This window comes from Lepidochelys kempii, chromosome 26 (genome assembly GCF_965140285.1).
Source record: "Lepidochelys kempii isolate rLepKem1 chromosome 26, rLepKem1.hap1, whole genome shotgun sequence".
In the NCBI taxonomy this organism is placed as follows: Eukaryota; Metazoa; Chordata; order Testudines; family Cheloniidae; genus Lepidochelys; species Lepidochelys kempii.
Window position 1 is genome coordinate 9233471 of NC_136405.1, and position 14888 is coordinate 9248358.

The 14888-nt window shown below is 42.2% G+C and overlaps 1 protein-coding gene across 6 annotated transcripts in view; it reads right to left on the reverse strand.

Moving 5' to 3' along the window:
* Window positions 1-14447, reverse strand: part of LRRTM4 (leucine rich repeat transmembrane neuronal 4) — a 405526-nt gene extending 391079 nt beyond the window's left edge. For 3 of the 6 annotated variants that reach the window (XR_012156304.2, XR_012156305.2, XR_012156303.2), the window contains exons 1-2: window positions 9787-10472; window positions 6123-7669 (exon numbers count right to left, since the gene is read on the reverse strand). Coding sequence is in view for 2 of the 6 variants with exons in the window: in XM_073325138.2 (XP_073181239.1) it covers window positions 6117-7669; window positions 9787-9790 (1557 nt within the window). In the remaining 4 variants the exon portion in view is untranslated. Of the gene's footprint in view, window positions 1-6073; window positions 7670-9786; window positions 10473-14391 lie in introns of those variants that run through there. The other 3 variants (XR_012156306.2, XM_073325138.2, XM_073325136.2) reach the window with 2 other exon arrangements.
* Window positions 14448-14888: the final 441 nt, after the last annotated feature.

The window sequence follows — 14888 nt, forward strand, 5'->3', positions numbered from 1 at the left end:
GGTGATGAATCCTGGTCACGTGTCAGCTGAGGCACGTTGCACATATGCTAAGAAGAAGAATGGAATAAGATCATCTACCTCACTGGAACTCCAGGAACATCTCTCTTGAAGATGCACAAGAATTTTGAGCAGAGGGTTGGACTAGATGACCTCCTGAGGTCCCTTCCAACCTTGATATTCTATGAATTTGAACTAGACTCAAGTTCACTCAGTTATAGCTGCATTACCTTTGCATGGCTAATGGGAGTAAAAAGCAGTAAAGTCTCGGTTTTGTCACCAAAGAAAGCAGATAGGTCTCTCACACGGGGGGCAGACCTGATGAGGCTATTTTTACATAAGAACTTAAACTTATCTTTAAAAATAAGGTTCTTTAGTCTTCACAGAGGTTTTTGCTAGCCAAAATTAAGTTGGTTATTAAAGGTTAAATTTATTCATAAGAACATAGGAATGGCCATACTGGGTCAGACCAAAGGTCCATCTAGCCCAGTATCCTGTCTTCTGACACTGGCCAAGGCCAGGTGCTCCAGAGGAAATGAACAGAACAGGTCATCATCACGTGATCCATCCCTTATTGCCCATTCGCAACTTCTGGCAAACAAAGGCTACGGACACCATCCCTGCAAATAGCAAATGATGAACCTCTCCCTCCATGAACTTATTCCTCCACAGAAGTCCTGCACTAGGCCTGCATACATCACTTATGTCCCAATAGCTGGCCTATTTCCAGGGCTAAAATGTAACTTAACCAGCGCATAGGCCTTGTGTTAAGTACCTGCATGGGGGTGAGGATCAGTAGGTGAAGAAACTTCTGCTAGAAGTGGGTTTTTTGTTTTGTTTTTTTGTAGCAGGGTTCCATCTCAATGTGCATTTGCATGGGGCATGTTATGTTATGTGGAAAAATTGGAAAGAGTCCAACGGAGGGCAACAAAAATGATTAGGGGACTGGAACACATGACTTATGAGGAGAGGCTGAGGGAACTGGGATTGTTTCGTCTGTGGAAGAGAAAAGTGAGGGGGGATTTGATAGCTGCTTTCAACTACCTGAAAGGGGGTTCCAAAGAGGATGGATCTAGACTGTTCTCAGTGGTAGCTGATGACAGAACAAGGAGCAATGGTCTCAAGCTGCAGTGGGGGAGGTTTAGGTTGGATATTAGGAAACACTTTTTCACTAGGAGGGTGGTGAAACACTGGAATGCGTTACCTAGGGAGGTGGTGGAATCTCCTTCCTTAGATATTTTTAAGGTCAGACTTGACAAAGCCCTGGCTGGGATGATTTAGTTGGGGATTGGTCCTGCTTTGAGCAGGGGGTTGGAGTAGATGACCTCCTGAGGTCCCTTCCAACCCTGATCTTCTATGATTCTATGTGCATCATAACACAGTTTGGCTGAGAAAAATGCCTTTTCACTGTAGAGGTGTGAACAGTGGCGTACAAATGAGAGAGATGAAGTATGTGCACACACAGGTGTTCAACGCAAATGCCAAAGGAAGCTAGCTGCAGTCTGCTAACAGAGTGGTAGGAGCCAAAATCATAAGCCTTGCCAGACAGCTAAGTGGAACACTTTGGGCCAGGTGTAACCAATTATATACCATTGATCCCGGTGGAGTTTCACCCATTTATAAGAGGTTTGAATTTGGCTCTATATTTGTAAAACCGGAGGTAAAATTCTCCTTGTTTCACTTAAACAAAAAAAGGCCATTTTGAAAATGTGGCCATGCAATTTATTCCCCTATTTACAGGATACGGTCCTGATTCCGTAGACCACTTAAGAACATGAGCTGCTTTAAGGGTGTGAATAGTCCTGCTGGAGTCAATGCATCTCCTGATCTGCTTAATTGCTCTGCTACGTTAGGGCCTAAATGAGTACCCAGGTGCCTTGTGTCACTGCCAGTTATGTATGAGGAAATATGGCATCTGTATCTGTAGTCTAGCTGGGTACGTCTAATTATGGGATCCGTACAGCAAAAGCAATAGGTGACCCGACAGAGCCTATACAACCCTAGCCCAGTCTTGGAAATCATCTTCTAACTCCCACTGTTAGAACATGCCAGCACATTCCCCGGGTTATAATGCAACGAGGTCATTAATTCATCATTTCCTTCCTGCAGCACACACATTTTTTCAAGTGCGGAGATGGTTGCTTTTGCTTTTAAGGGTTTTTGGAGGCAGACAAAGATTTAAAGGAAAAAAATAGTAAAATCAATAAAAAAAACGTTGAGCAACTTCAATGTGTCCTTCAAAATACTAGCACTTTATTATGAGAGCTTGACCTTCTTTTCCCGCTAAATCTTTCTTCTTCGCGAAAGCTGAGCTTGGGCACATGGAATGAGCCAGTCAGACCTGTGGGAAATGATAGCTCTGATTTATGACTCTCTCTCCCTTACAAAATAGGGACCCTTTCAGAAATATATCTGCCTGAGTATTTAATTATTAATCATATATTCCATTCCCATTTCCCCCCAATTATGAAACCTTTTATTGCTTAATATACTGTGATTTTTATTTCCAATTTATAAGTACTGCATGGTGCATATCTACCCTTCTACAAATGGAACCTGGTAGCTATGGAGACGAAGAATGTTAAATCCAAGCCGAGGAAGGGCTTATGGAGGCTACATGTGTCTTCGATGATCAGGTGCTTTAATGTCTCCCTGAGACTTCTGCACTGAAACAGCGAGTGTTCAGGAAGTCATTGTGCAAATACAAGGCCAGATTCCCAGCAACTGTAAATTGAAGTAGCTTCATGGATTTCAATGTAGATTCACTGATTAACACCAGCTGATTATCAGGCCCACAGAATACACAGTCTATAGCCTGAACCTTGCCAACATGCACATGCTTAACTTTACTCACATGAGTAGAAGCACTGAAGCAAATTATTATTTAATATTTGCATTGCAGTAGCACCTGAAGTCAGAGAATGGTGCTCCAGGGCACTAGGCGCAACTTAGGCAATAACACAAAGGCAGCCCCTACCCCAAACCACTCACAATCCAAGTATAGGACGAGAGACAATAGCTACAAGAAGAGATGTAAGAAACAGAGAGTTGGAGCCCATGACAACAGCAAGACATTAGTGAGTAGCAGGAAAAGCAGCGGCTGCCACACACCAGTTGCCCAGCCATTGTCTAGTGTGTTGTTAGTATCACAGCACAAGTGAGCTTTAAGGAGAGATTGAGAATAGGACCGTTCACATGAACAAAGGTTATTAATGTCTTTGGAAGATCATGACCCATGTGATTAACTTCGGTCAACCCTGTGATTAACTGCGGTCAACCCTGGCTGAAATAACAAGTCTCACCATGAACGCAGGGCAAGATTTTCAGCCTAGCTCCACTGAAGTTATTGGAACCACACCAATTTACATCAGCTAGGGTCTGGCCTGTAGATAGTTCCTCTACCAAACTGACCCTGGATTCTCCTCTGCACTTTTCCTCTTCAATATTCTTCAAGACTGGATTGTTATTTAGTGGTAAAAAATATCACTCACCCAACTAAGCAGGAAACACTGGCTATAGCCGGCTAGCATTTTCCCTCTTGCCCTTGTAAGCCCTGACTTCCATTTAAATGGTCCTCGATATATAGAGCCAAATTCTGCTCCCACTTACATTGGTTCAAATCAGAACTTACTGGTTATTCCAGATTTGCAATGGTTTAACAGAGCAAAATTCAGCCCGAAGAACATAATATTCATAGAGGTCCTACCCTATCTTATATCCAAATGGAAAACTATAGGTCACATCCTGAATCTGGTCCAATAAATCTACACTTCTCCAGTGCACACATTTAGGGCTCAAAACATTCTCTCGTAACTAAAACAGAAAAGTTACAGCGCCAGATCCTCATCGGATGAAAACGTTTGTAGTTCTACTGTGGGCAGGGGAGCTACATTGACTTTCAGCAGCTGAAAATCTAGCTCACTATGTGAGACTGCATTTAAAGAGAGTGCAAATGTCCCAATTAAATGCCATCTCTGCTTCTATGCCTCTGAATGTCTATAGTTTGATTAGGAACATTCAGTTATCAATGCCTTCTAACTGCAGGATAAGATTTGAAAATGTGTTGTCAAAAGTTATGTTGCCTTTGCCATCTTTTATAAGAAACACTGGCAAGGCAAATGGTTTGAAAATCTTGCTTAATTTTTTTTTTTTTTTTTTTTAGCAAAGCAATCAATTGTATCAAACAGATACTAAAACAATGTATTGCAAGCAGGTGACCTCTGTTTGGCTTATAGCAGCCTCACTGTGGCCTGACTCAGCCTTTAATTTTGCATTAAGATCAACTGCAGCATGAAGAAATTATGCCATATAAACACTGTGTAAATTGCCCAGAGAAGACCCACACCTTTCAGTTTGGATGCCATGATTTCACACCAGTATAATTTATTTTCAAACCTAAAATATAGATAGCATCTTCTATGCACTGACGCCATTACAGTAGTTCCTTTGATTTCAATAGGCTTTGAATCATGCCTTAGAGGGACCTAATTCTCCTCTGAGTTACTCTGGTGTAAATAAAAAGGAACGTCACTGAAGTTAATGGAACTACACAGGTATAAAACCTGCATGAGAACAGAATTAGACCTTGTGAGTCAAATTGCACTCCCAGTGCCCCCAGTGTAAACCCAGAGTAATTCCATTGACTTCAGTTGTTTTCCACCGGTGTTGCTGGCAGCAGAATTTGCACCTTCTTTCTCAATTACTTTTGATGGCAGTGACGGATGTAACAGGTCATTCATTTTCAACAGGGATGTTGCTCTAAGAAAAATACCCACAAATCACAGCCTTTCACATTTTCTCATCAGCCTCTTTTAGGCCAACATGTTCCAAAAGCAAGTGGTGATTTTGGATGCCAACTTGAGACACCATAAAGGGGCGCTATTTCCAGAAAGTGTGGAATAACTAGCCTCTAAAAATCAGGCCCTTGGAAAGTACCTCCAGTTGGCAACCAAAATCACTATCGACTTTAAAAAATACTTGGCCTTAATCTTTAAACATGTCTGGTTTTCAAAGAGACTGGCCAAACTGTCTTCTGATTTCAACCTGACCCACCGACGTCAGTGGAAATATGAGGGATGTGAATCAGGCACAATACACACTTAACGTTTCCTGTTCGGATCTCCATAACAACAATGGGCCACCATTGTTTTAATACCAGCAGAGCGCACACAACATTAAGTTACCGAGTATTAGTTGCTCATAGGACACACTGTAATTGCAGAAATCCTTTTTACCGTGTATAAATGAGCAGTGGTGATCAAAAGCAACCCCCCTTTCTATTTATCCACGTTCAAATAGTTACAGAAAATGTCTGACAGACCAACTTTAAGCTGACAAAGTTAAAGAACCTGGGACCAGACAATGATGGCTATTCCTGCCTGTATCTACCAAACACTCAGAACCCAAGTGACACCTGGCGTAAGAGGGTACAACTCTCTTGACCACAATTGAGGCGTATCCACTGAAAGTTTATGGCAAAAATATCAGGCACTTGCAAACGTATCTTTTGACTTGGGTCTTCTTCACGACCCCAGTTCAGCAAAGCACATAAACAAGTGCTTAAATCCATCATTATTCAGCAAAGCAGTGCTTAACTATAATGGTGCCATTGTGCTTACGTGGTTTGCTGAATCAGGGACCAAATGTGGAAATGCTAGTAACAAGTTTAAACAGCATCATCTTTATGAGTCCATTTTTGTGATGTGATCTGGCATAAACTCTGATATAAACACTTGTTTAATACTACTAGTCTATCTGCACTCTCTTAAATAGCAGGGGCCTTAATCCCCTCCAATTGGGGAGTGACTCTCGTAAAGCCAATAGAGTTACACCAGTGTAAAAGGGCTACATGCAAGAGGAGAATCAGGCCTCATATGCCTTTAACATGGCTGTTTATTCCAACTTAATCTCATCCTTGAATGAACTTCTCTCAAGTTTAAACTGTTGAAAATAGCCGTCACTTCCCTGATTGTTGTAATTTAATTAAATAACCTTTCACACTGAGCAAACCCAAAAGCAAAAAGGCTCATTAATCTTTCTTGTGATTAGAAACACCTCAAGAGCTTCAAACATTTACCTCTCCTTCTCAGCAGCTGAAATGGTTTTAGGAGGATCATGGTTCATACCTCACATTCCCTGGAGCCAGAGATGGTATATGTGCAGGGCCCAGATCCATTAACAGATACATCCATGGTCTCAGAGTTTGTCGGCTTGTAGTCCACGTAATACTCCTGTAAAGGGGAGTTCATTTGCCTTTCGGACTCTCTGGCCTTTTTCCTGCGCCTCTTCATGAGAGTGTGTTGCTGCAGTTGCTTCATGCTGGCTGGGTACCGCTTCCAAGACACGTAGATAACCAACAAAATCATAGCCACTGAAAGAAAGAGGGCAACACTCCCAGCAATGATTTTATGAAAGGAAACATGCTCATACTCTGGTTCTGCTCCAGGCGTAGGTAAGTCTGGAGAAGGAGTGGGTATCACAGAGGTCATTTGATTGTTTTCCAGTTTGGAAATGGTAGGTTTGGGGATAAAGAGAGGTCTCTGGGGAGTTTTAGGTGGCTGGTATGATCTTTCAGTGACCACAACCTGGATTTCGGCACAGATATTATATGTTTCCACAGCATCGCCCACCTTTTCGCCCTGGATTTGCTTAGGGCCCGCGCATATCATAGTGCTTTCTTTATTTCCCTTGAAATTCTTAAGCCAAGTAACAAGAGGGCAAATGCTTCGAGTACATTCCCACATATTTCCGGACAGAGTGATGGATATTAGCGAGATCCACGCATTGACAGTCTCCTGAGAGATGTTGGTGAGTTTGTTGGAATCCAAGTTCAGCTTTTGCAGGTTGGGCAGGCATTTGAAGGTCCCAGGTTCTATCCCAGTGATGTCATTCCCCGATAAATCCAAGTTGTGCAAGGAACTCCAAGTCCATGTTAGCCCTTGGTTAAGAGACCGGATCCTATTCCATTGCAAATAAATGGAGCGGAGGTTGAAGAGGCGTGGAAAGTGGGCAAAGTTGATCTTCGAAAACTGATTGTGCTCCAAGTGGAGCTCTGTGAGCTTCAAGAGGCCAGCGAAAGCATTACGGGATAAGCTCCGCAGACGGTTGTAGCCCAAATCCAGAAAATCGAGATTTCGGCAGTCTTGAAAAACTCTGATTGGCACAGTTTTCAACGAGTTTGACCGCAAGTGCAAGATCAAGAGTTTGCGAAGGCCCTTAAATTGCTCAGATTGCAACACCTGCAACTTGTTGTAAGAAAGGTCCAGATTGCGGAGATTGGGGACCGGGTGAAATGTTTTGTTGTGCAGATGGGTAATTTTGTTGGAGCTCAGAATTAATTCCTTCAGCCGACGGATCCCCTGAAACGCATCCTCGTCCACGGAGCTGATGTAATTGTGGTCAAGATAAAGCCATATGAGCTGATTCAGGCCTGCAAACTGATTTGATTTAAGCTTCTGGATGCTGTTGTACCGTAGCGATAAGCCTTGAGACCCTCCAGAAATATTCTGAGGGATATCTCTGAACGCATGCGATTCACAGTACACAATTTTGCCATCACATCTGCAGTTCTTGGGGCAAGCTCGCTGAGCCCCTGCGAGCATAAGGAACAGCACCGTAGGCAGTAGCACGAACACCACACTCATGTCTCTCAGCTGCTTAATTAAATGGAAACCTACAATATTAAAAAGAAGACAAATGTCCAGTGTAAAGCTATTAAAATAAACCATCAGCAGATTACTAACGTCAATGGGGTTTCTGCTAAGGCATTAGTGGTACAGTTAATTTGAAGACAACCTGTTTGGCTCCTTTCTTGCAATGTTCGTTGTATGTCTCTCTGTGTTTTTTTTTTTTTTTTTTTTTTTTTGAGTTTCTATCCTACCTTCCCTCACATCCCCACTGCTCTTGTTATTCAAATTACTTTTGTGTGATTTATGACCCCTTAGGATGACTGGGAACCCATTTCCTAGTCACTTGTTCTCCTGTACATCAGCACTCTTCGTAGCTGCTATAGCCTTATCATTAGAAGCTGAGGCTTTAGCAATACACATATTTGTCAAGTCACTGTGCTGAATTCACTGTACAGTACTATTGGAAAAGGAAATGAGAGACAGCTTCTGGTAGTTCAACAAGTAAAATGGTCCTTAATAAACCCAACTGCAGGTAAATCTTTCTTAGTCCAATCCCAAACAATTAATATAAAATAAGAGCTACCGCAAGTGGGTCAATATATAATAAACTTTGTCCCTTGCCTTTATAATGTGTCTCTATTGCATAATGGAACATTAGATGTTACCAAACAGCGTTCTGAATAATACTTCTGAGACTGCATTTCAGTGACTTCTCATTTCCATACATGCACACGTCACACAAACATAGATGTGTATCTATATCATATAACATTTGTCCCGGACCCAGATATCATGCTGATCGTTACAGTAACATGGATATTTCATAATAAAATGATTGTGATTAAAATATATATACACGTGCATATTTATTCAGGCGTAGCTTATATCTATCTATAAATTTATAACACTATATATGTGTATATTGTATACACTGTAGGTAAATATATATAAACTTATATAGGAATGTTGCCTTAAGAGCAGCAAAAACTACAAAGTTTAAAGAGTGAAATTTGAATCTGAATCCCTCACCTCACTGCTGCTGATTTTAATATTTTGCACTTCAGATATCAGATTGGTTATTTGGTATTAATGCTGTTATGGGAGCATAGTCACATTTTCTACATTCTCTGAATAATCATGAGAAGATGTCTCAGAAAATCCAACACACACACACAGAGGCGCACACACTTTCTCAAAGGCTGTAATAATTTTGGGACCACCGGCTCTCCCCAGAGTTGTAATCTTACTCACAATTAGGCTGCTTTCTTCCATCAGCTTTCTTATTTGTGTGCGTGTCTGTCTCTCACACACACACAGACACACACACTCAAATACTGTGCTGCAGTTATTTGCTTTTATGGTCCAATTTTAAACCAAGAGGCAATCAGTGCAAGAATTCTTAATCCAAAAAGCCCCTGACTATGTGTCTCTGCCTTTCACTTTAATGGCTAGGTTTTTAATTTAAATCCTGATCTTTCACTATTGCTTTTGTGCCAAAAGCAGCCCAGAAATATGTTTGAGCTATGATGGACTGGAGTGAGGGTGGGGGAAATAAACCTGTCACACTTGAAAAAATAAGACTGGCAAATGACTGCTGGAAATCTAGCAGCTACATTAGGGATATCATTTCCGATATCCAGTGAGCCTTTTCAAAACCACCTATACAACAAAATCCATTACCCGTTCTCCCCCCCCTCCCCCCACACACACATATACACACACTCCTCACAAGCTGCAAAGTGTTAAACATCCTTCCTGACAGCCTGCATAGGAGATCTACAGGCTTATTTAATATGAATATAAATCCAGAAGAAATCCTATGTGTAACTCTCATGGATATATATATATATATATGTGTATGTGTGTGTACTTATCTATGTATATAGAGGTGTGTGGGTGGGTTGTATAGATTGTGAATGTACTTTGTACAGTCCTTAACTCACTGCATGCATTTAATTCATTACATATAAAAAGACTGCAGGAGGAAAGAAGGGGGAAACATGATCTAAAAATATAATAGCAAGTACAGTGAGTCACCTGGCAAAGAAATGCACTGCTGCTGTTTAGATTGTTCTCCCTCTTGAACAGCAAATAATCTGACTGAAAAATATACTGCACGGTTGCAACTGTGCTAAGCAGGATACAGCAAAAGTTCACTTACCCATCCTTTTGTCATCCACAGATGTTTCCCCTTTTTCTTCCTCCAGCTGTTTTCTCCTCTCTGTCTCACTCTTGCTTTTGTGTTTTGTTTTTGTTTTTTTTAAATTGGTCTCCTTTCTTTAAACCATTGCAACCTTCATGTCACAGCACAGCTGCCCGTCACATCACCACCATCCGGCGGGCTTGCCAGTAACCCATACAAAGTTCCCTAGAGAGGACAGGCAAGAATTTTGGGGATGAGGGAAGGAAGGGATGGGGAAGGGGGTGGGGGTGGGGAAGACAGAACCAGGGATGGGGGTACAGAGGAGATGGGGGGGACCCTAAGCTCTCAGAGACATTGTGTAAGTCTTTAGAGGACAAATAGCATTAACTGGCAATCTGCACGTAAAATCTGCACCATGAAGGTAAGCTAACTTCTCTGGGAGGAATAAGAAAATCTTCCCCGGTACCTAGCATCCCTTATTCTGCTGCCTTTTGCCATTCCCAGACACAGCAATCCATCTTCCAGCTCTCCAGTTCTTGAAGCAGACAGGCCTCCTGTGCTGTATAAGACGAGCCCAGTTTAAAAGCTATGCAGGATAGGTTTATCCATTTAGCTGGTCAGGTTTAAAGTGTTTTGTAGCTGTGCTGAGAGGCAGCTCTTGTCTAATTCAGAAGGCTTTCCAGAGAGTGATGATGCTCTGGAGCTTGTTGGTGCTAATGTTCTAGTTTGCGATACACTGAGTGCCCTCCACTGGAGAAAACAGATCGCACATTAAAGGCATGAACAAGTGATCCTGTCATTGCTATGCAGACTTTCCCCTTTCAGAAAAGAAAATTAAAGACACAGATTGCTTCTCCCCCCTCCCGCCCCCTACCCCATCTCCCTGCCTAGATTATTAAATGTTTATGCCATGGTTTTCTTGCAGTGACTGTAAAAGACTAAATAAAACACCTGTTTCCTGCAGATTTAGCAAGCTGCATGCTCTAAAAAAAAAATCCTTCTAACCTGAAAAATTTTCTTGTGCAAATTATAAATTGTTCTATTTTCTTTATTCAGCAGGAGAAGAGGGGTGGGGGAGGGGAGAGGAGGCGATACTTGGAGATTTAAAATGAAAGTGATTTTAAAGGGGCCAGGCAGGGCCTGTGAAATATACAAATCAATCATCCACATAAAGGGAATTTAATTCAAAGTGCCACATTACAATGTAAATATATTGAAAATATGTTCTCTCCCCCCCCCCCCCTTAACTAGGCTAATTGCTTTTTGTCAGAAAAATACAAAGTTCAATATCCAGTGCAGGGATGGAGATGCATAGTTATTTATACTTTATCCCCCGTCCCCATACCTTTTTCAGATTCAAAAGAAGTGTGGTGCAGCAGATAGGGCACTGGACCAGGACTCAGGAGACCTGGTTCCTACTCTCAACTCTGCCACTGACCTGCTGTGTGCCCTTGGGCACATCACTTCTGTGACTATGTTTCCCCTCCCACCCTTTGTGTACCATGTATACTTAGGGCCTCATACACCTTCCATGTAAGGGGAGGGACAGAGTCATAGGGTGGCCCCCACCTGGGGTGCCCCCCCTGTGCCACAGCATGAGGGTGACTGCTTCCGTTTCCCCTTTCTTCTGCGCATGAAAGGATCACGGTTTCTCAGTATCTGATACAAAGCCCGTCTCTGGACATAATGTCTTGCTGTACATGTTCAGTAGTCCACAGAACTCTCCTGATAAAACCATCCCTCCCAAAATATGACATGTTCACAGCAGTTTTCCATGCCCCCTCCCAGGTCGTTATTTCCAGCTCATCCTCCCGAAAGTGCATCTCCAGTCTCTTCCCAGGCTCTGCCCTTGTTCTAGGCCTCCACTTTCCAGGCTATCTCCTGAGAGCTCCCAGGTTCGCTTCTTTCTCATGACTCTTGTCATGGGAGACCTGACTTGGGGCTGCTGCTGCTGGGGAAAACACCTCATAGCGTTCCACCGCCCCAAACCTCCCTGCCTGTGAGTCCTACCCCTGCTCAGAGAATCCCCTCCAGTACCAACCCCTTGTTCTGGGTTCAGGTTTCTGCAGCCCCTCCCCACTCAGGACGGCTGTGAGGGCGATTCCCTTAGTGTTACTCCCTGCCTGGGAGTCCTAGCCCTCCAGCACCAACCCTCTTGTTTTGGGTTCTTTGGCTCAGTAAGGTCAGCAGGCTCGCCGTCCACTGGCTTCCTAGCCCCCAGACCTTTCCAACCTCCTGGCACGGGCTCTCTGGCTGAGGAAGGCCAGCAGCCTAGCCATCCACCGGCTTCCTGGTAATTCCTCTCTCTTCCTGCTCTCTCCAGCTTTCCCCAGAGACTTCCCTTCAATCTCCTGATCTCCCACATCTCTCACCTGCCAACCTCCTGGACTGACCCACTCGGTCGTCAGGCTCTTTCCCTTCTCAGGCCCACCAAGTGCCTTCACTTAAGCCTAACTGGAGGTCACAGAATATCAGAGTTGGAGTCGGAAGGGACCTCAGGAGGTCATCTAGTCCAAACCCCTGCTCAAAGCAGGACCAATCCCCAATTTTTGCCCAAGATCCCTAAATGGCCCCCTCAAGGATTGAACTCACAACCCTACGTTTAGCAGGCCAATGCTCAAACTACCGAGCTATCCCTCCGCCCCCTCCGGTCAACTGAACAGTCGCAGGTGTGCTAGCCTCTTCCCTCTTAAGGACCAGTGTCAGCCTATAACAGACAAACTCGTGCTATGAGTCAGATTTTCAAAGGAACTCAGCTCCTATTTAGAAACCTACCTAAAACACAGATTTTCACAAGTGCTCAAGGCCCGGTATCCCCCAGAGTGACCACTTGCAGACAGATTTTCAAAAGAGCTCAGCACCCAACCTGCAGACCTTTCTGAAAAATCTGGCCACTTATATATGAGCCTGAAAGGGAAGCAAGCTCTTTAGAAAAAAAATCTGTCCTCAATTGTAGATACTGAAGTCTTCTGAAAATACTGACCTACGTGTCTACACAGCACCCAGTACAATGGAGCCCTGATCTTCCCTGGAGGCTCTGGATGCTGCCATTAGCAATTCCACTACTATTCACAATAATAAAATTCAGGTATCTTTCAAACCCTGAGCTCTTTATTCCAGTTTGACTACTGGCTCCAATGGGAATTTTGCCTGAGTAAAAACTGAGGTTCCGATCCTGCAATCAACTCCAGATGAAGTCAAGGGGGGTGCCTCCCTCCTCCTACCCCATCTCCCCACTTCACACAAAGTCAAGTGCAGGATCTAGGCCGAATTAAAGATGTCAAGATTTGGCCCTCAGTAACTAGGGATGGGGAAACAGCTCTAGTAAGAACTAGAGATAGGCGCAAATAAATTTCTGATCCAGACCCAACATCTCAAAGTACAGGGGAGTTTTGATCCAGGTTTTAATTCTGGCCTGGAATAAAGACATGAGGCGATTTACAAATCTCCTTTCAGGCTATGACCTTCGATGAATCTGCATTAGCAAACGTTACCATGTTTGATTTTTAACAATCAAGTAAGCTAATCTGATGATGGGACCCACCCTACTGGATTAATGGTTTAACCATAACAGATGACATGATGCTAGAGACAATTTGTCCATGTCTACACACACAACAAAGTCATGGTCAGCATCATGTTAGCTAACTTCATTGTTAAAGGTCATTTTTAAGCATGATAAACATTTCTAATATAGGGTTTAGTACGTACAATTATCTAAGAAAAATCTATCGAACAGTTTGTCAAAAACTCAATCTAATTTTTTTTGGGGGGGAAAGTGGGAAGAAGGGAGAATAGAATCTAAAAAGCCTACGAAACTTTCCCCATAGTTTTCATTTTTCTTGATGTTTGTTTTTGTCGCTTTCATATGAGACCAGAAGCCAAAATCCCAGAAGCTGTCACATATTCTATATCGCAATAGAGGTGGTTGGAAATTTTTTTTCCCCGCTGAAAACTTCCACAAAAATGAAAATAATTTTGTTTACATTTTAGATTTCCTTTGAAAAACCCCAACTCGAAAATTCTGGGAATTCAGCCAAAACCAAAAGAGTTTTCAGTTGACAAACAAAATATTTTTGGCCTAAACTAAATATTTTCAGTTTTCGGACCAAGAGAAAAAAATCATGTCCAAAAATGTCAAGGAAAGCAGACTCTTCCCATAAAAATTTTAATTGAGTCAGAACCCCAATTTTTGACTAGACCTAAAGCCCAGCCCAAAAGGAAGCAAGTTGTGTGAGAAAGATGAAAATGCCTGTTTTTATTCCCATTCTATTTAAGTAAACCCAAGAGGTAGAGAGTTTAAATAAAGTTTTAGGTACTCAGCTGATCCCAATCCAAATGGCAAGGTTTCTTGCCTGCTGTCAGAAAACTGCAGAAATTATTAATACTAATAACCAATAGTCTGTTAACACTGAAATCTACTCTTTATCATCCAGACTGATGACTCTGTATTTGTTTAGTTAAGCTTTTGATCAATATAACAGCTGTGATTGGGGTTTTTTGTCATTCTGTCAGGGCACATGGAGGTTTGGCCTTGAGCCTTTAAACTTAACGGTTTGTATCTCATTTCGTAAAGAAATGATAAAAATAAACAATAGAGAATAAACAATATATTGCACTTACATGGCACGTTACATCTTCAAAGTGCTGTACAGTCACTAATAACCCTTACAACATGCCTAGGAGGAGAGAGAAATTTCATCACAAATCTACCAACACCACCACACCTATCACTATATTGCAACTGTCAGCAACTTGGAACTTCGCAGTGACATCAAGGATAAAATTAGATCTGGACAGAAAAATGGTTTTCCTGTCCCACAAGAATTTTGAGATTTCTGAATAAGTTTGCCACCATGAATTGAAACAAAAAGCTAAAATCTCAAAAATGTTTGCAAACAAACAAATCAAAAAACAGTTCTCTTTGGGTTGACTGAAACATTTCATTGAGATTTTGACATTTTTTTATGTTTCGTTTTTAATTTCTTTTTAGCATAAATGAAGTTATATTTCAAAACAAAAAGTCATTTTGGATCAGAAAGAGAACTTTTCCTTTAGAACATGTCGAAACAGCACGATTTGACAATTTCAAAGCCTTTCCCCCTTGTACCAACACTTTT